The 21700-nt window shown below is 38.4% G+C and overlaps 1 protein-coding gene across 1 annotated transcript in view; it reads left to right on the top strand.

Annotated features, from left to right (window-relative positions):
- LOC138978318 (high affinity cationic amino acid transporter 1-like) overlaps nucleotides 1-21700 on the top strand; it is a 44537-nt gene that overhangs the window by 1955 nt on the left and 20882 nt on the right. The window contains exon 2 of the mRNA XM_070351022.1: nucleotides 1248-1365. Within this exon, the coding sequence (XP_070207123.1) occupies nucleotides 1248-1365 (118 nt within the window). The remainder of the gene's footprint in view (nucleotides 1-1247; nucleotides 1366-21700) is intronic.

Below are 21700 nucleotides of genomic sequence, written 5' to 3'. Positions count from 1 at the left end.
TTTCGCCTTACGCGACTTGTTTATAATTTCGCTTCACGCGACTTGTTATTTATGTATCCAAAACATCATAGAACGTGGTACAATGCATGAAAACAACGCCGACAGTAAACAAGATTTTATCTGGGCAGTACATTGGGTTGAACTAAAAGAATTCTGCTGAGAATGTACAAAAGAACAAGTCGCGTAAGGCGAAAATAGTTTCATTCAGTTTCAGCGTGGTGGCTTAAAAATTAATTAATGACTTTGGTCATTAAAAATCTGAAAATTGTAAAAAAAAATATTTTTTTTATAAAACCATTCAAATTTACGTTCATCTTATTCTCCATCATTTTCTGATTCCAAAAACATATAAATATGTTATATTTGGATTAAAAACAAGCTCTGAAAATTAAATATATAAAAATTATTATCAAAATTAAATTGTCGAAATCAATTTAAAAACACTTTCATCTTATTCCTTGTCGGTTCCTGATTCGTGAAAGCGAAATTACAACATTTAGTCAATCTGTCGAACCCACAGAATAAAACTGCACGCACTGCAGTGTTTTCAGTCACGAGAATAAAACAGCTTCGTCAATCCACGCGGCAAGGAAGTCGCTCAATTTTTGCGTGCAACACGAAGTAAACAGACATGCAAGAATAGCGACGGGTTCAAGTTTAGGTCGCTCCAGGAGAAAAATTCTTGTGGATGTTGGCCTTTAAACAATGGTTGGATTATGTGGATGATTCACGTCACGAGGATCAACACGATTTGAATTATCAAGAACACATATGAAGCACACAATATTTCTGATGTTTTTTCCCCCCTGTCTTTCTATTTTCGTTCTTTCTTTCCCATTTCCTTCCTTTCTTTCCCTTGGCATTTAGATTTACGAATCGACCAACAACTAAACGAAAACAAGGCTGCGGTAAACAACATGACCACACAGTCTTTTGTTGAAACTGAAACTGCCACGAATTTGAAAGGGGGCAGGTGAACAGGTCACGTACACCTTTCAAGAGATTCCTCAGAAAGATTTCAGCATACGCATGAAGGAATATAGTTAGTTAGTTAGCTTTTGCTTTTCGGGTCCAGCGGACCATAATAGGTCAAATCAGGACCCCAAGGAATATAGTAAACGTGCGCATTTATATATACATTTCTGTCAATGTTGTTTGTGTTTTTTGTTTGTTTGTTTCTCTCTGTGTGTTTAAATTGGTTTTATTTCACCGACTTATTTTATTACATTGTTTGAATGCCGAAGCAGAACGACAAATGCGTTACTTTCCTGAGGAAACTTGTGCGCAAGAAAGTCTTCACGGACGACACCCTGGAGAGGACAGACCTTCACCGCTGTCTCACGACCTTCGACCTCGTTAACCTTGGTAATTAAATTAAATTATAATCAAGATTCCATACATCTTTCGTATACCTAGATCTACTGATATGTCTGACAAATCCCACCAAAATCAGCAGATTTTTTTCTCCTTTTATTTGGTTTCATTCCTGTTTTAGGGTCACCAGTTTGGTTTTTGACCTTGACCCTTATGCATCTCACTTTGAAGTGGACATTGACCTCCCATTGTGCAGGTTACAGATGTAGCATGCGACAGTTGCAATCATATTTTTATTATCTTAAAGGTCCTTGTCTACATTTTTATACCGAAATCGCCATTTGACCATAAAATGCAGAGTCTATTATCTACAATTATCAACAATACACCCCCTTTCGATCAGGAAAGACGAAGCCAGTGTAGCCGTTAGAGAAAGGGGGAATGTACGTTCTGGCTCACCGATTCCGACAGACCCTAAATATTAACGCAAAATAGGCTTCTGGACTAAACTTTTACTAAAATGAAACATGCGACAAAATCAGAAAAATACTGCATAAATCCATACCAAAAAAAAATACAGTAAAGTAAGGTTGTTTTGAACCAATGCCGGGTCTGTCGGAATCAGTAACCCAGAACGTACATTCCCCCTTTCTCTCTGTGCAACGCTAAATTTAGTTTCCATTGAAATATTAACTAGTTGCAGCCAGCGTGCGTATTGATCCAATCTGCCCGTACGGTCGGCTAGCCATAACTACCGTATTGATCTGGTAAAAACAAACAGCAAGCTTGTCTTCTATACTGATTCCTCCAATGGCAAGACAAGATTAAATCATGTGATAGCAACAGTTACGTCACGTCCGCCCAACACTTGGTATTGATTGTAACATAGCCTGGTGATTTTGCCATTTCATTCCGGACTCGCCCGCCGTGCAGTTGTGTTTTCTGTGAGAGAAGTGTTTTTACTGTCACTATATTTGCTAAATATTTATGTCTCAAGATAGCATTTCTGAAGAATTAGAGAGAGAAATTCTTGAATCACAAGGTGCTCATCAAAATCTATTAGATTTTTCAACACAGTCATCAACTTTAATTTTACATTCACCAACTATGGATATACCGGAATCATTGAGTGAATGGAATTCTGAGCAGTTTTTAACTATTGAAGAGCACCTCAGTTACCTCAACAATTTTGTTGAAGTATTATCGCAAATGAAAAATGAAGGGCCATCTCCGAGTGGAAAACTACCTAAATTTCCTTCACGCCCAAAACGGAAACTTTCAGATTTGTATGGAGGAAAACCAAAGAAAACCAAAACAACAATGACGTTCAATGAACTCCACGAATATTTAAAGTCAAAAATTGTTGATGTAAGCATGACAGTTAGGAAGGAAGTGTTCTTTTTTAATCCGGAAGATATCACATCATCAGCAAGTGCCATTGAAAAGTTAGTTGAGGGATATAGACACATACAAAGACAGGAGGCAACTTCAATGGGCTTCAATTTGCAATATGGAATGGTTCTAGAAATCGCATTTAAGTTTTATGAAGCAGAACAAGGCATTCATAATGAGACCTGGGATGGCTGGTTGGAAAGAAACGTTAAAATTTCTTCTACGTATGCACGGAGATTGAGGGAGATTGCCCGTTTACTATTTCCATACAGAGCCAAATTCAGCACAGTTGGGATGTCTTTTTATGAAGTCTTCAACATGAGAAAAGAACTCAAAACCATGTTTGAAAAGAATGAGGATATCAGGCTTTATTGGGCTGAGAAAGTGACGTCAATGGTTCCAAATATACATCAACAGCAATCACAAGAGTAGGCTGCAATCAGGTCACGCAACTGCCAGTTGCGCCAAAATAGGTCAACACCCTGCTTCGCGATTGGGCTGAGAAAGTGACGTCAATGGTTCCAAATATGTACATCAACAGCAATCAGGTCACGCAACTGCCAGTTGCGCCAAAATAGGTCAACACCCTGCTTCGCGATTGGGCTGAGAAAGTGACGTCAATGGTTCCAAATATACATCAACAGCAATCACAAGAGTAGGAAAAAAGAGTTAGAGCTAACACTGCAATCAGGTCACGCAACTGCCAGTTGCGCCAAAATAGGTCAACACCCTGCTTCGCTTCGCTTCGCTTCGCTTCAAAGGCTGCCTTCGGGCGGCCGCCGAGTGCACTTTATGCAAATGACTTGTTTATTGATTCAAGCTTTGACAAGTGTACTTGGTGGCTGCTTTGAAACTCAACAAAGCCTTCTCCCCTTTCACAAACACTTCCCAAACGCAAGCAACTTCCTCTCCCCCGCTGCAGTCAAAACAAAGCTGTCATAGCGGGTTTTCCCGATTGACAAAAATTCTTATTACACACCCAGACTATTTGGAGCCGCGTTTATTCTCCAGTGTCCAATTGCATAAGAATATTCTGGTGATGAATAAACGCGCTTTGTGTCATTAGCATCTAAAGATTTCTTGTTTACAATAGTTGTGTTGATCTGATGAAGCGCGGAACTGATCTTAGGGTTGTCATGGTGAAACACTCGCTTCTGAAACAGTGCTTCCTTGTAGTTATCATGCGATATGCTCGACTTTACAACCTGTTTGCTTACACCCTTTGCTTTTTTAACCACCCCTTTCTCACTTGCAACACTGTACATCTTTGCACGCAATCCAACATACTCCTTAATTATCTTCCCATTCATTTCATCTTTCATCTTTCCAATAACCTTCTTGTTAACATTTGAGTGCAATGGTGATTCTTTAGGGTAGTCGCAAGTGTCATAAAAAGAATCTTTTCCTTTTACTGCAGGACTTTCAGCTTCTAGATCTTTGTAAATGTCATCCGCTGGAATGTCAAGTAAGAATGAATCTGTGTCTGTGTAAAGTACTCTCGATTTGGGATATCTTGGTTTCAAATAATCATACAAAAACTCAAGCATCAACAGTTTTGACAACTCTAGCACAGTAAAGCCTATGAATACTGGTTTGTCAAGCTTGACTACAAGTTTTTTCATTAAGATACCATACAGCTCACGGCTGTTCACGGTACACCCAGTTAGTTCCCTGCTGTGTGGAATCTGAGCAACGCTTATCAGGTCAAGACACCGCTCTGGCATTGGCGGGTTATAAATAAAGACAGCTGCTACCTTTCCTCTAGGCCGCAGGCAGTGCTAAGCGATAGTGGCTCAGTGTAAGGTTAGTTTTTGTTTTTGTAATATTACTCACAAGCTTTTGCAAAATGGACTTTGCTTATACCACAGACTTATTGCAAAGACAATGGCATTTAAAATAAGTGTAAACACGACATGGTTTGGTCAACTGAACTCTATCTATCAGTGCTGGGAAGTACTAGGTACAGACAGCCTCTGCTACCATTTCAGCTGACAAAGACACATTTTCAACCGACTTTAAACATGCGTAGCAAATTACCCTACTCATCAATCTTGCTTAAATTTGGAAGACTGTAAGATAAACATGTAAGCTTTTACTTACAGGTTGCCATTATCACTGCAAAGACCTTTCTTGCTTTTTACATGGTAAACACGAACATCACTTGAAATCAGTCAACAGGCACATGCATGAGGGTTCACGTACAATGCTGGTAGCATGCAGTCAACAAAAAGGTCTAAAAACAAAGTCGATTTTGAAGAACTAGTAACTGCCCTTTAATGCATGATTAGTAAAATAATATTGATTGCATTAGCTAACATATTATTAATAATCGTGCTAAGAAGTGACTCACTGACCTCAGATAAAGTTATCCCAGGACGAAAACACGTTTTCACTGCTAACAATAATAATCCAAAGCAGCCACAGTCAGAATGTTAGTTATCGGTTGAGTCTCAGGGTTGGGTCCACTGAAAGGAAGTGCTCCTTTAGAAGAACAGTGAGCCTTAGGTGTTCATTCCTAATACCCCTTGTTCTACCTTTTAGAGCATTCAGTGCCGCATGAGATTGCTCGATGCCTTGTTCGCCATGCAGGGCCATGCCTCAAAGCGTTGGATCCACGGAACAACATGACACTCTAACATGTGTTGTTTGGGTGTGATAGATTCGTCTGGAAATGTTTCTCTAAAGTATCATGTATTTTGCAATTGACTTATTGAAAGAGTTAATTTTGTCTTCTTTGATGAAAGCATCATTGCTAATTTGTGAATGCACTGTTGAATACAGTTTGTTCAGGGTTTCAAAGACTTGACTAATTTTCTCTGCTTCTTGGATGATGTTTTTATTGTCAGTGACTTCGCTACACACACTTGCTACATTGTCACACAGATCCTTGATTGTTTCTTCTTGGAAATACTTGTGGGCGTGATTGCCTACAAAACTTCTACCATGATATGCTTGCAGTGTAATTTTGTGTTTTTTGAGTACTGTGTCTAAGCTTGATGTAACTGGTCCTGTCCTGTCTTCTAAATCACACTCTTTCTTCAACTTTTGCTGTCTTTTCTCAATGTCTTTCAGCACACCTGTTGCCTGTTTACAATATGTGCTACTACACGCACTGTCTTTTAATGTGTCTCTGATCTGTCTTTCTTCGGATCTAAGGGCTCTTCTTTCTTGGAGCTGACGTACGTAAATGCCGAATTTGGTTGATCTGTCGACTGTTTTCCTTTTTTGGGCTAGATCTTTGGCTATTGAGATGTCTAGATCATGAGACAAATCTTCTAACAATGCATGGTGTTTTTGGGTTATGCCCAAGAGAATATGTAAATATGGTGGGCAGACATGAGAAAGTTCAATTGCCCAAAGTGGCTGAGAACACACATTATTAAAATGTTTCGCATTGGCTCTTTTGCCTTTACCGTCTTTTTCAAAATGAAGAAAATCACTTTTTAAAGCCACAAGTGTACGTTCCTGTGCTGGGCCCTCCCCTTTCTTTATTTTGTCTTTGGTTATAGTACACCACAGACAGGGTCTCACGCCCTGAGCTCCAGAAAGTCCGTGTGTTTTACACAGAAAGTCGTAATCACCACTCAAAAATAATCTGATCTTTTTGCCATTCCACACAAGTGATTCAAGCTGCCTTATGTCCTGTTGTAGGTGGGAATTAGGCCCAAGCAGTCGCACAAGATTTTCAGAGGTGTCTTTTTCTTCAAGCAGAGCTATGACAAATGTGTTGTGTTTAGAATTAGGATGCTGCAGATTAAGTATTTGTATACATAACTTAAAACTGCCACCTCCGTGATCTCCGCCTACTTTTAGCCAAATTTCATCAGACGGGATACTTTCTTTTTGTACAAGGAGACTTAGTTTGTCATACTTGTTGAGAATATCTGTCACAAATGATACAATAGATCTCACTCTGACCAATGGTTTCTTTTTCTCAGATACGTTTGATTTGCTAGTATGATCTTGGACAATAACGTCAATGTCTTCTACCACAAAATGATTCTTTAGAATTTCACGGGTGAGATTTCTTTGTTTTTGTTCACATTTGAAGCGAACTCCACTTCTTGCTAGAACACGTTTGAGTTTTCTGACTTGAGTCCAAGTGAGTCCCACAGTAGCCTTTAATTGCACACCACCAAAACTGTCAAGATGACCAGATGTTGTGACTCCCGCACCTTCACACACTTTGCCTCTGCTGTCTTGTGACAGGGCTTTCAGCTCACTGGATAACTGAACTTGCACTGATCCTGCATTATTTCCTGAAATGTCTCTTCTGATCTCATCTAAGTCCTTCACTCTTCTTTTGATGGTTCGTGTTGAAGCTTGCTTTGTTTCTGTTCGTGGCTTTCTCAATCTCTTTAGAAAAATTGGCTGACCACCAGTGTGACACTTAAGGGTAGAGTTATCAGTAGATGCGTTCAACTTGCGTTTTACCAGGTGAGTGGTTAATTTCTCTTCTACACTAGTGAGGGGTGTTGTCAATGTTTTCCCCAAACATTCACTTATGCAAACGGCACCTTCTCCTTTAATAATAGGCGAAGTCTGTGAACTAACGAGTTCAGCACTTTTTACTGGTGTTGACGTGCACTCGGGTGTACTTTTAAACACGAATGGAGAAGTCTGTGCGTCAACAAGTTTGGGTCTTTTCACTGGTGTTGAACTGCACTGAGGTGTATCAACAAAATCAACCGTGTCTGATATTGATGACTGGTCTAATAAAGATACAGAAACTTCACTTTCTTTGGAATGTTTTTTCCTGAATACACCTCTTGTTTTCTGGTTATAATAGCTGTTGCAAGGGAAGCAGTCACTAAAACAATTGGAACAACTCCAGGGACACCACAGTTTATTGACAGAAGCAATATGTAATTTCTCACTATCAGAAACGTACTTACACTGAGGCACACCACTTGCTGGCTTTCTGCTACTTATTATTCTCTTGTAACACGGTTTACAGAGATGTGGAGGATGTGTCCCTTCGACATCATTTGCTATATCTAACGAAAACACTGTCCAGATTTCTTCTCTAAACTTTTTGCACACAAAGTCAAATTTCCTCTTTTCCTTGTGTTGTCTATCTCTATTGCTACACACACGACACAATTTCTTCACACAACTGTTGTGATAGTCACATGAATGGGGCTCTTCCATGGCCACATAATGACGGAAGCAGATAAACACATACTTTGAATTTTATTTTATTTAAAAAAAATATAAGCAGCGCTTAGCAGTGCTCAGCTCCAACTGAAATGGCAAATCCTATGTGTCTACTTTCTTCCTGCCAATTTTCACAGAACTGTACGAGCACAAAGGAGCAGGAAAAGCAATTAAACACAGGAGGGGGTGTTGTAAACTAGAGCTGCCATGGGTTGTTTACGGGGTTTCTTTGCCCTATCTGGGGAGTTCTGTCAGTGCTAGAGATAGCTTCCAGATGTGGAAATAATGTAAAGAATGTCTGAAAGGGGCTAAGATGCTATAGAAGCAGGGAGAGGATCAACAGAACTAAGGATAGTGCATTTGAAGTGTTCAAATGAGACACGGTTAGCGTTGCCAGTTACCAAGGAGAACAGAGTTACTTCCCCCTGAAACACTCTGCGACCCTGTGGGCTATAACCTGCAGCCGTGAAAGTGGGTCAGAACTAAGTGGCAGGGAGTCTGCCGGCATGAACAGCCGTGAGCTGTTCATGAAAGTATTTAAAGTCTTGATACTGTGGTTTGGATGTCAGCTTGATGGCCTCATTTTCTCTTGTAACAAGTCTAACATCCTTTCTCTTGTGTGGGTTTTCCATTGTCTTACCAAAGCAACTGTTGTTCATCAGTTTAAAAAAGTCTTTCTCTGATGCATCAGCGGCTTTGGTTCTCAGTTCTGTGTTTTTCATGATGTAAGGTTTCATAAACTGTTCTTGATCAAATAAAATTATACGATGAACAGCCTTCAAAATTAATCCATGTCTAATGTAAAACTGTAACAGTCTGTAGTGACACACATACTTCTTTTTGTGAAACAGATTGGGCACCAGCTTTGGAGGTTCTCTTGGGTTTACTTTTAACCTCTCAGCCGCTAAAGGATAATCATTATGTAGATCATGAAGTGATAGTGGATAGTCTAAGTCAACTTCTAGTATCCATCCCTTTCGACTGTCTGGGCCTGCTTTTAATATTGTCATCACAACACATTGTGAAAATGGTCCTGAATAGATCTTAAAGTTCCGAAGTGGAAGCGTCTGACACATTGCCCAACCATACAAATTGTTTGCATCTAGATACATGATGTAATTAGAAGGTTTCATAGGATCAAAGTCGTCCAAGTATTTGTTGTTGGCTTTGCAGTAATTGTGTGAAGCCATACTGATTCCTCCACGTAGTCCATTTTCAATCATCTGAAGTGTAGGTAGATCTGATAGCAAGTCAATCTTTACTCCCGTAAATCTAAGAAATGCATCCCAGCTCATGCCTGGTGCAGATATGTAATGTGAAGGATCTAGATTGTAGTGCTTCATACATGTTCTTCTGTAATTCTCAAATATATCTGCAAGTAAACAAACATCAGCCAACAAATATTGATCATGATAATCACCCATTGTATTACATCCTAATTTATTCCATGCCGTCTTAGCGTGTTCATAGTCTTCGTCACTTATACCTTTACCCTTCAGCCGTGAGAAGTAAGCATCCTTTGGTGGTAACTCATCTTCATCAAACCTCTCCCACGAATCCATGTATTCATATGGATAGACTCCCTTTCTAACTAAGTCACTGTCAAAGTACTTACATGTGATTGGGAAAGCAGTTAGTGATGAAGATAAAGACTCAAGTGTTCCCATCAGATGTTGAGCAGAATCGTAGAAGTGTAAACTATTCAGAGTAAAGGCCATGTACTTTTCTGAAGACTGCGCAATGCATCTTGCTTTGTATTCATCAGTTACTGCCTGCATGATCAGATGTGAATCATAACCGCGCAAGTTATGGAAGAAGATTGGAAGCTTCCAAGTCTTAGGATCAAACTTTAATTGTAGATTACATTTGCTGTGTGCTGCTCCTCGGAACTGCCCACTTACATGATCATGATCTCTTACTATTGGATTGTCTGTGTTTGGTGTTAGACTTTGTTCGCATATCCAACACTGTGTGGTAGAGTTAAACTGTTCTTGGTCTTCAGGTTTCATAACAATGTCTGAAAGATTCAGTTGTTTGGAGCAGTCATTTCGCACTTGGTTCATTTGCTGTAAGAAGTTCTTTGCTGCATTAGGTCCTCTGTACAATTGCGGTTTAGAATGTTTACCATCTGAACTAACAACAATAAATGCATATGAACAGACTTGATGATTACTTAGAGTTACTGTTTTAGGTAGGTCTTTTGGTAAAGGTCCTTCATATGGCACAATGATAGATTCAAAGTCAGCATAAACAACATAAGGATTTTTCTGTAGTTTGCATACATTCTTAAAATACACTTTGCTGTCTGGCGGTGGTGTTGTTAACTTCACAACCGCATCATCAACGCTCTTACAATGTTGCTTGTGTATAAGTGCTGCATGAATTGATGGAATACGCAAGAGACATCGCCTACAAAAGTCTTGTTTACTATTGTGATTGCTTGTGCTCGCCATCAGTCTACTCATTGTACGAATCAAAGTGTAATGATATTTTACACCATCAGTCATTAGTAACATGTCAACATGGTTAGTATCACAATCACCAATCGTTGGTGAGTTCTTTGATATTCTGACTGGTTTCAGTTCATCTTCCTCATCCCACGTGTAAACATTTACGGTGATGGGTTTGTTTTGCTGTTCAAATTTGTCAATGCTTGTAATGCTGACAGGAAATTCAATACCAGTAAAGTTTAGTTTATTTCTGTATGCATGATAGTTCGACACTCTTTCTGCATTTTTCTTTACACTGTACAGTCTTGCCAGAACACACCACATAAAACATTTGTCATCATCATTCTTTATGTTCAGCACAGCACGTTTTTTGACAAGAGCAGGAGGTAAAGGTATGTAACTTCTACCTCTGATGGGGGCAAATTTACTTAGCTTCAATTCTATTTTTAGAATTTCACCTTCTGACCATCCGGATCCTTTCATCTTTGCATCCTCTGCAGCTTGCTCAAACCGTTTCATCATTTCATCTGCCCAGTTTCCATTCAATTCTGCCATAGAATTAAGTGCTAGTTGTCTGGTTGAAACATGAACTTCTAGCACCTCATCACTGACTGTTTTGTATTTTATTAAACTGACTATCTGCACTTTTACTGGAGGTTCAATCAACAAATTGTTTGGAATTTGTTCAATGGCGTCTTGCACACTGGACTGCACATTTTGAGGATCCGTTACTTGTAATTCAACGGTGTCAAATACTGTCGATAAAGATTCTAATACAGAGTCTTCCATCGCTGTGAGTTTGATTTTATAACTCAAAATAAAAATATAAATTAAAAAAATGAAGTTGCTTAGAATTCTTTCTCAGAGCTTCCATTTTTGTTAACACTATAAAATCTGAAATAAAAAATCATTTAACATTTGTACCACGTGGAACTAATTGTAATTCCTCTTTTACAAAGGCTCTTTGCGGTGCTGGTTCTCTCAAGTAATATATAGGTGGATTTGTCTCTACTACTCTCTTGATTTCATGAATGTCAATACTCCAGATTGGATCCGTTGCACGCTTCCTGCTGTCACCCTCAGCTTCACCGGGTGCATATAAATATCTGACTTTCTGATTGAAAGGTAGTAATGCCACTGGTGTTGTTGACTTTGGAGCAACAGGTATTGTTTTCTGTTTGATTGCATCAACTGGTCTTAACCCTGTAGCTTTAAATACCTCCAGATTCATTGCTCTAAGTACTGATGGTAATCTTTTGACCCATTCAGTGTTACGCAATTTACTTTCTGTGTCCAAAAATTCCTGATGGTACTGATATGAAAACAGTTTTTCTGCCAACTGTTTGTTAAAGCTCTCAACAATAGCCTGTGACCTGTGGTTTCCTGGAATACCTCTCTTCACTGTAACATGATGTTTTAAAAGAAGCTGGTTGACAGCTCCTTTAAACTCCTTACCATCATCGCACTGAATCATTCTGGGATACTTTAGTGGTCCACGTCTGTAAATTTCTTGCAGGGCAACAGCTGTAGCTATAGCACTTTTCTCTGTCAACGGTTCAGCATCTTTGTATCTTGTTGCAACATCAACTACAGTCAGTGCATACTTATATTTCTTCCTTCTGACTGTGTCATGCGGTAAATACAGCAGGTCTATTTGATGAGTGTCATTCGGTTTAATGTTAACAAAGTGTGGTCGTGTAATTTTTCTTGGTGCAGGTAAATAGATCTGCCAAACTGCCTGCTTTGACAACCATTTCTTTGCTGTATCTTGAGAAACACCTGCTGCGTCACTGAGCTTGTCAATAGCAGTTCTTCCTTTCCAGTATCCTTTTGGGGAATAATATATTTTAGATAACAAAGCATCACTCATGGTTTTTTAAATGACAGAATATTAAGATTTGACAGCACGCGCAATAAAGTAAACAACAGCCATACCAATAACAATGAAAACAATCTCGCCCACCTTCTGCTCTTCTGAAGGCTGATAAAAGTCACCCAGTTTTGGAGGAGCACTTGTCTTCATTTTCTTTCCAGTTACAAGATAGTATTCTTGAATGGCTGCATCAACATTGGCAAAGGTTTTGTTTGCATGTCCTTGCTGCCTGAGTTTATCATTCATAAAGTCTAACTGCGCAATTCGTTTCTTCTCGTATTCATCCTGTGCTTTCGCCAGTTGTTCCATGGCTTTGTTGTGCCTTTCCCTCTCTTCACCATTTTGCAGTTTAGAAAACAAATAGTTGCTGCCAGAAAATGCAAGCGCATTTACAATCGCACCTCCCACCATCATAACCAAGCTAGCCATTTTATTGTCTTACATGTTTATATTTTCTGGAATAATTCCTTGCTTCACCAGGAAGTCTTTTGTTGCAAAGGAAGCTGTCACAACACCAATTAGTTTAGCACCGTCTTCGAAGTCTAACTTTCCCAAGTCGGCTGGTTTCATTCTGAGGAGACTTTTACCCAGCATTGTGTAACCTACACTCAAGCCTCCAATCACTGCAGCGTGATAAACTAGATTAACTATTGTCTTTTCAGAACTCATTTTTATGTTATCAAAATTAAAATATTAAAATTATTCCATATGAAATGAATCCACTGCAGGTACTACTGTGGGCTTTTTTATTGTTTGTACTGCTTTGTTTGTTGGTTGGTTTTGGTGTTTCTGACACTTTATATTTGCCTTGCCAAAGTTTGTAAAGCAAGTATCCACCTCCTCCAACAACAGCTGCTACAGCTACTTTTCTGTATGATAGAAATGAAGATTTTAATTCTTGATCAGTTTGTGTGACCTTAGTCACTTCAGGAATGTTTGGTGTCTGCTCAACTTCAGACATAATGTTCTGCTTTGCCTTTTGATTTAACTTTTTTTGTCTGTTCCATTCGGCTAGTTTTTTTCCTGCTTCTACTCTACCAGGTTTCTTTGTCACTGTGTTCACTTCTGGTATTTTCGTCTGCTCCACTGTCTGCTTCAACTGATCTGTCATCTTTTTTATTCTGAAAATTAATGTGTTTGAAAGTAATTAATCCAGCAACAAATGGTACTAATAAAGCACCAAATCGATAATACAGGCCACAGGCAAGAGATTCGAGGGACTTGGAAACAACAGGGTCATGAGTTAGATCATGTGTTAAGTCTTCCTCCGAGTCGAGAGGTGTAAAATGTCCAAAAATCTTTGTGTACAAACCTATAACAGTCTGTCCAATACTTCTAACCATCTTAGAACCAAGCACTGATTCATACCGTCCATGATACTTTTCTATATCTTCTGAGGAAAGATGTTGTACTTCTTCCACAGTTAACTGCTGCCCAAGGTAGTGTTTTGTTTTTCCACAAACAGCAAGTGAATACAATCTTTCTTTTTTATCAGGTATAGTCCTACTGTCACAGATTTCAATATCTGTAGCAGTCTGCATCAGCAATTCATCACAGTTCATTTTATTTTGATGCAGAATAAAATAAAAATCTAGTAATTAAACTTGAGTAAGAACTTGGGTAGGAACTTAACAAGAACTTAGGTAGGAACTTGAGTAAGAACTTAGGTAGGAACTTAACAAGAACTTGAGTAAGAACTTGACAAGAACTTGAGTAAGAACTTGACAAGAACTTGAGTAAGAACTTGACAAGAACTTGAGTAAGAACTTGAGTAAGAACTTGACAAGAACTTAGCAAGGATTTCTACAAACATACATACTGAACTGGTTGATCAGTTTTTAAAACCAGTTTCGAGTGCTTAGAAGATTTCAGATTATTCTTTATTCTTTCTCTCTCCTGTTTGTTTTCAATGACATCATTTTCTCGAAGACACTCTTCAAAACTGTCACGGTCCTTTGAATAGAACAATGTTATTGTTTTGAGTTGCTCTCTAAAGTCTTTCAGAACTGCATTGTATTTTTGTGTTAATATCCAAACTGATATTAATGCATGTCGTCCACTGAATGCAAGCTTTGCTAGTGCACTTTTCTTTCTAACAATGTCACGTTCTGCTGCACAGTCATCAATAATAAACAGTGTTGGTGTGTTCTGAAAAAGATCGAAATAATGCTCCAAGCAAACATTTAGACGATCAGAAGGATTTACAATAAATATATTTTGATCAGACCATATGAATTTTCTCTCCTTGTATGTTCTGTTATGCTTTATGGTTGGACAGAATATGACTATGTGTTCAAAGTGATTTATGTAAACAGTCTGTAATAAATCCAAAACATATCTTGTTTTGCCGCAACCTGTTGCCCCACAAATCAAAGAACAGTGTGGATCTTTTGGAAGAAAATCTAGATACTTCATTTTAACACGTTCAATAAACAATATCCTGTAATCTGCTTTCAGAGATGTTTAACTGCGCATCTGACACAACAAACACGTAGATCTTAACTGATTTACTACTACTCCCTACTTCCTTTTCAATTTGTATTGTGATTCCTTCTGATCCGTTTTCAATTCGCCTTCCACTTCCATGCAGTTTGTTGTCGTCAGTTGTTCTGAGATCCAGCCATAACGCATATTTATTTGTCAAGAAATCTTCTACGCCAACACCGTGTAAATGTAGATCTTTAGCCACAAGATCAGATGTTGGGTCTTTCAATCTTCCTCCAGTAAAGTACTTTCTTGCTTCATCATAGTGTTGGTATGGCAGCATGCCAGATGCAAATATTTGGTTTGGCTGCCCTTCAATTGTGCAATATACTCTATTGATTAGTGGATTGTAAAACTTTTCTATTTGCCTTTCATATGAATCTTTTGGTTCCTCAAACAACATAAGTATTCCCTTCATTGACCTAGCTGGTGTATTCAAGTTAATGTTCCAGATTGGATCAGCCTGGCTTTTTGAAAGTGTACTGTGATTCAACACTCTTTCATAATAGATAGGCAGCTTAGAACTGTACTGATTTTCTATAAGTCTAGCCAGTTCAGGATGGTTTACAACATCAAACTCTAAAGAAATTCCAGACACCTTATACTTTGCTTCCGGGTCTTGTGAAAGCATAACACGATCATAACTATTGAAAGTCAGGTCGTATGACAGCCTGTCACGCAATGCTCCTTGATAGAAGGGAGGATGTGAATTTATGAGTTCAAAGTCAAGTGGAATACAAAATTTGTTTCCAAAAGCAACATTGACAGCGTTATCTTTTTTGTTGTCAGCTTTATCTCCTGCTCCTATTCTAACTTTTATCCCATTGTCTGACTGAATCCCTTGAAACACTCTGTTTTTCTTTTCATTGTCAGTCAACCAATTATCTGCATAAACTAAAAAAACATCTGCATTATTCAATGACATCACTTCCCGCCCTTCCAGTTTGACAGTAATCTTCCTCACAATTGCTCTTCCTACATTATAAGCCAAAGTCCTATTTTCATCTGAGCCAGATTCTAATTCTAATTTGAATGATAGTCTTACAGTGCCTGGTACAATAACATCGTTCTTACCCAGATTAGGAAACCTAACAGTAAGTATTTCATTCTGATCAATAGTAGAAGGATTATTTGTAACTATAACTGTTTGCCTTATTCCTTTTACCCCGAGAGGTTCTTTCAGCCTTCTGTAAGGATCAAGAACAGAACCGAACGATTGTGCCATCTTTTTTTATTTTCAAAATAAAAAATAAGTTACAAATGGCAGAAGGTGGATTTGAAGATTTATTTGAGCCAGCGGACGACATGAGCGAAGCAATCCCTTTGGTTCCCTACCATCATTCACTGCATTATGAGGTGGCACGACATGAACTTCTGGAAGGTAAAGTTAGAGATTTCTACAAAAGTTTAGGAGAAGAACCTGATGTTTTAGATCCAAACCAGTTCAAAATGGAAGCAAATCATTTATATACAACTAGCGATAAAGGAGAAAAAGTCCAACTTACATATAAATCTAATCCTGCTAAGTTTCTATCAAAAGTTTCACTAAAACAAAAACTTACTGCTAATCGACTTAGGCAATTAGATATTGTGCCTAGCACACGGTCATCATCTTCCCATGTTGTTTCCTTACTTCAACAAGCAGAACTAGGACTACCAACTGCTACTCAAATAGAATCTGTTCCATTGCAAGATCTTAATAAACTTGCAGATGAGGCTGATCAACTTATACAAGAGATAGAGACTTCTTTTTCTGAGGAAACTTCACTGAAGACTCCACATGAACTATTACCTATGAGAGAAATAGAAGCCCTTAATCAATCACTACAAACCATCAGAGGTGAAATAGCAAATAATCTGTCAAAACTAGGTCAGCTGGATGAAGATATAAACAAAGAGAAACAAAAACTTGCTGATGCTGATGATTTGAACCTAGAACAAGAAGTAAAAAACAGAATTTCTAAGCGTTTAAAAGATTTGCAGGAGGAGAAAGCCATAAGGTTAGAAGTTCTAAGTAACAATAGAGAACAACTGAGAACACAGGTCAGCAGAATAAAAAATACAATTCAAAGAATCCTTTACGAAGACACAACTCTTGCTGAAAGAATTAGAACGCTTTTCAGAGAGCAGGGAATCACAATAGCTAGTATACTAACTGCGTTAGGATTTGCAATAAGCACATTAGTGTTAACACTCACAGGTGGCACTGTCACACCTCCACCTCCACCTTCACCTTCACCTCCATCTGATCCGGGATGGGTAAAGAAACAACTCAAACACATTGCAGAACTATTAAAGAAACTAGCAGCAAAAGCTTTGGATGCACTTCCAGGAATCATTGGTTCAATTGTTAGCTGGCTGTTATCTTTTGCAGGTAAAGTTGTTGGTTTCATGGCTGAACATCTCTGGACTCTAATAGTTTTAATTGCAGGTGTTCTGCTAACGAGAATAAAGCAAAAGTAAGCCTACACCCACTCCACCAATTACTAGAGCAGTCTTCTGCGATTCATGATCATCACTAATACTAACAGCTTGATCATCCCTAGTGACAGAATGATCTTCACCTGCAGCGTGATCTTCACTTGTCACGCTTTGTTTCTGTTCATTGTGATATGGCTGTAGCATCGTTCTGATTTCTGAATTCAGTTCTTCACCCTTTCCAAGCGGCTGGGTGTCACTAGCAATAATGATTTCATTGTTATAATTTGTTATTGTTCCAATCTGCAGCTGGAGATCAGAAGGTAACATGTAAAGGCCGTTACCAACAGCAAAGTCAACTTTTGATCTTGCATAACGGAGAGAGTCTTGATACCTTTTGATGCTGGAAGGCAGATCAACTGCAGAGTTTATGACATCTTCTAAATTTGATAACAACTGTTTCTGTGCACCAAACCCTGTGCTTGTTCTCATTATGTTTGATCGTGTCTGTGCCTGCGAGCCTAGCAAGCACCACGCATATGTTCGGATAGATTCATTGATCCTTTCAACACCTGATCCAGTGAAACCTTTGCCGGTGTCTAATATAAAAGTAGTCCATGCATTGTGGTGCTGTTGTTCTATTGATCCTAACTGTACCTGCACATTTGAAGAAAAAGATGTATGACCTGGCCAGTAATCAAAATTATACCTCCTGTGGACACCCCATAAATATAGTGTTCCCATGCCATGGTTTTTGTCTTGCTTTTGCCTAAAGTCGGTCTTAAAATCTATATTGAATTCATTGCAGAGACGCTCATACACTTTCATGTTTATCCTATTGTTGAATGGGTTCCAGCTCTTTTCATGCGGCATTGGTGCCTGAAGTTCAGACAAGATTCTCCTGCACTGATAGTAAACGTGAAATGTGTACACACACTTTGTCAGTAAGTTTGAATTATTCATGTGGTCTGCATAGGACACTCCACATCCTGTGGTTGCACAGAATATTGCAAAGTTTAACTGATTCTGATAGAACTGAATTGGGTGAGAGTTCCACATCTTTGGAACACTATCATTTTTGATTGGGGGATTTAGGTAAGAATGGAATGGGTCAGGCACTTTAACGCGAATGGATTCTGTTTCTGTTACAGCAAAGTCCAACTCATGGAAAGAAATAGTCTTTGGATTGTAATATGGTCCAGTTTTGTATTTAACGTCTTTGTTGAATTTATACTGAATCATTTTTGTTGTTGAATAAAAAATGTTTATCACACTAACAAATGTGAAGACTAGTGTGCCAGTTAAACTTGCAAACCCTATCAACAATCAAAATGGAAGAATGAAAGTTGCACTGCATGAAATTATGTACAAGGTTACTTGGTATAATATCAGTAAAAAAAAGGCTAACAACTGGGTTAGAATTAATGGTAAAACACATTCTGTAGAAGATGGTTACTATGACTTCTGCACTTTAGAGAAAGAATTGTTTGCTCCAGTAGGTATTACAGCGAGTTTAAATCATGCAAGTCTCATTGCTACTCTTACTATGCCCAAAACTAGAGAAGTAAACGTTGAGTTTCCAACCAAACTCCTTGATATGCTTGGAATTACAAAAATATACAAGGGAACACGTCCCATTGACATGGATGTTAACAGTGTACTGTTTGTTCACATGAGAGAGCTTAACACATCCTATAATCTGTTTAATGATCAGCGTTCTGATCTGCTTAGGATTCTTCCACCGAGTGATGCCTCTTTTTGTAAAATGCACGTGCCAACATTTAAGACACTTCAGTTCAAGGACTTGGAGGAAGGGTGTCATGAATTCCTACACATTGATCTGAAAAATCAAAGTGGACAACCAGTTGATTGTTTGTTTAACATTACATTGGAAATAGTTCCATAAAATATTGAGTATTAAAATGTCGAGTGGACCTACAATAGCTTATCCTGTTGCATGTTCAACTATAGAGTTGAAAGATTTAGCAGACGCTATCGACTTTGAGAGCAATGCTGAAGTTGGTGCAGTGTATGCATTCGAGTTTACAGACACCGGTTATTACAAGAGAAAGGAAATCGACGATGAAAAGAAACCAAGATTCCTCAAACTAGGTCAAATCCGTGATGTTAATGTACCTGATCCAATTGTCGATGACACATTCTACATGTGGAAACATCAGAATAAAAAATGGGTACTTAGTCCTGTTATGAAAAAGATTGACTGGGAAATGAAGTTTGAATTTGTGAGTCCATACACTCTTGTTGGAAAAGACGACACATTCCGTAAGTCAATCAATGCTAAACCACTAATTGTTAGCCTTGTTCCTGCGATTAACAGCAGGGGAGAAGTTGCAGTTAAACCTTTCCATAAGAACAACTATCTCATTCACAGAAAACAAAGTGTTGAAAAGGACGCTGACACCATTGTCGATTTTATACCCAAGCTTCCAATAGGGCAGAATGCAACTATGATATTTGATATAGTTGTCAGGAAAAGGGAAGAAACCACAAACACTGTTCTAATGAGAGGAATAAATCTCAACTGGAGACCATTAAATGTTGAAGAAGTCAGAGTATTTATTGCTGTTCAAAAGGATTCTAACACAATAAAAAAACAGACGTCAAACCAAAATGTTGTTGTTAACGCAGATATAAATAATTTAACAGAAATAAGAAGTATTAATCTTACTTATCTTGATTTGATTGCTTTCTACTATACAGATAAGGTGTTAAGCAATGAACAGCTTCAAAGCTTAGCAGAAACACTGGCCAGTGAGAATTAAGATAAATATTTTATATTTTGCATTAAAAAGATGACTAGCAGTGTGAAGCTTTATCCTAATATTGATGAAAGTGCAGCAGAAAGTCAACAATTCAGACTGGCACACATTAGTAATATACAAAAACAACTAGAAGATGAATTAGAAAAATATTCTCGCGCTAGACGTAAGTACTCAACAACTTACAACAGCCTTTCTAATGCCAGCACTGGTTCTACTATCCTTGCATCAGCTGCAGGTGTAACGGGAACAATTCTGTTAGCTACCGGAGTAGGGACTCCAGTTTCTCTAATCCTAGGTGGTGTCGCAGCAGCAGTTGGTGGTTTATCATTTATAGCATCAGCTATAATGAAAAAAATTGTGAAAAAGCTTGAAAAACACGAATCCATTTCCACTCTTGCATCATCAAAATTGTCTAGCCTAAAACTGTCTATCAGTAAAGCACTTGAAGATTCAAAAGTTTCTGACGAAGAATTCAAACAGATACAAACAGACTTTGATGACTACAAAAGTAAGAAAGCAAGTATTCAAACAAAAACACGAGCTGAATATAACAAGCCAATCGATATAGAAGATCTGAAAAAGCAGTTTTTAAAAAAGGGGATTCAAATAGGACGGGAAGAAAAAGTAAAAATAGAATCACTTGTAAAGAGTTAACTATTCGTTTAGACAGTCACATTGCATGTATCAGATATAATTCTAACAGTGAAAGAACATATGAAGTAAAGTTTGTAAATGAGAGAGCGTATTGAGCTTAAGAATGTTGTATAAGAGAAAGGGAGAATGTACGTTCTGGGTTACTGATTCCGACAGACCCGGCATTGGTTCAAAACAACCTTACTTTACTATATTTTTTTTGTATGGATTTATGCAGTATTTTTCTGATTTTGTCGCATGTTTCATTTTAGTAAAAGTTTAGTCCAGAAGCCTATTTTGCGTTAATATTTAGGGTCTGTCGGAATCGGTGAGCCAGAACGTACATTCCCCCTTTCTCTCCGTTTGAAAATTCATTGTAGTATTCCAGCGTAGTACTCATAGTCGGATATCCTTATTTGGAAAATGCCAAGCGCAAAACTCCTCTCAAATCCCGTGCATTTCGTGCGTTTAAAAAAAAGCGTGGACAGCGCTCCAGTGTCAAACTGTTGCTGCACTTGTTTGGGCGTGGCAATAAGCATAGTGATATGAATGTGATTGGTCAGTATTTTTAGGCAAAGCACATGTTCTCCGCAAACAGAAAACAAAATATTGGAAGCGTGAGTCACGCTACTCAAAAATAAAATTTTTGTTACATATATATATTTTTTTAAAACTATTTTCCCCATGGTTCATTCATCATCTGACATTATAAGATGTTTGATGGGTTGTTGACAGACCAGCTTTTTTGTCGGTCCGAGGGGGAGCATATCGTCTTTTGTTTCATATTTATTGACCAAGGCCGAAGGCCGCGGTCAATAAATATGAAACAAAAGTCGATATGCCCCCCGAGGACCGACAAAAAAGCTGGTCTGGCAATAAACCATCAAACATCGTTTTTGTCATCATTTTGGTGGTTCAACATTAAGTGAAAAATCAACACAGGGAGCCATGGTTTGAAACGCGAGTTCTGTTATTATAATGCATGTTCGGGGCCCCAGCACGTTGTTCAAAGCTGGCGTGCGAAAGCAACTTACTGTGTGTGATTTGAGTTTATAATGTTGAGACAAGTATGTCAGGTTTGAGGATGCGAAGTTCTGTAGGTTCCGACTACAGAGTGGTGTGTGAAACCAACAGCAAGCGCCTTTGAGACGATAGTGCCCACATGTTGCATTCGAGCGATGGGATTGTCGTATTTC

Source organism: Littorina saxatilis, linkage group LG10 (genome assembly GCF_037325665.1).
Source record: "Littorina saxatilis isolate snail1 linkage group LG10, US_GU_Lsax_2.0, whole genome shotgun sequence".
Classification (NCBI taxonomy): domain Eukaryota; kingdom Metazoa; phylum Mollusca; class Gastropoda; order Littorinimorpha; family Littorinidae; genus Littorina; species Littorina saxatilis.
This window is presented reverse-complemented; position numbering and strand designations above follow the sequence as displayed.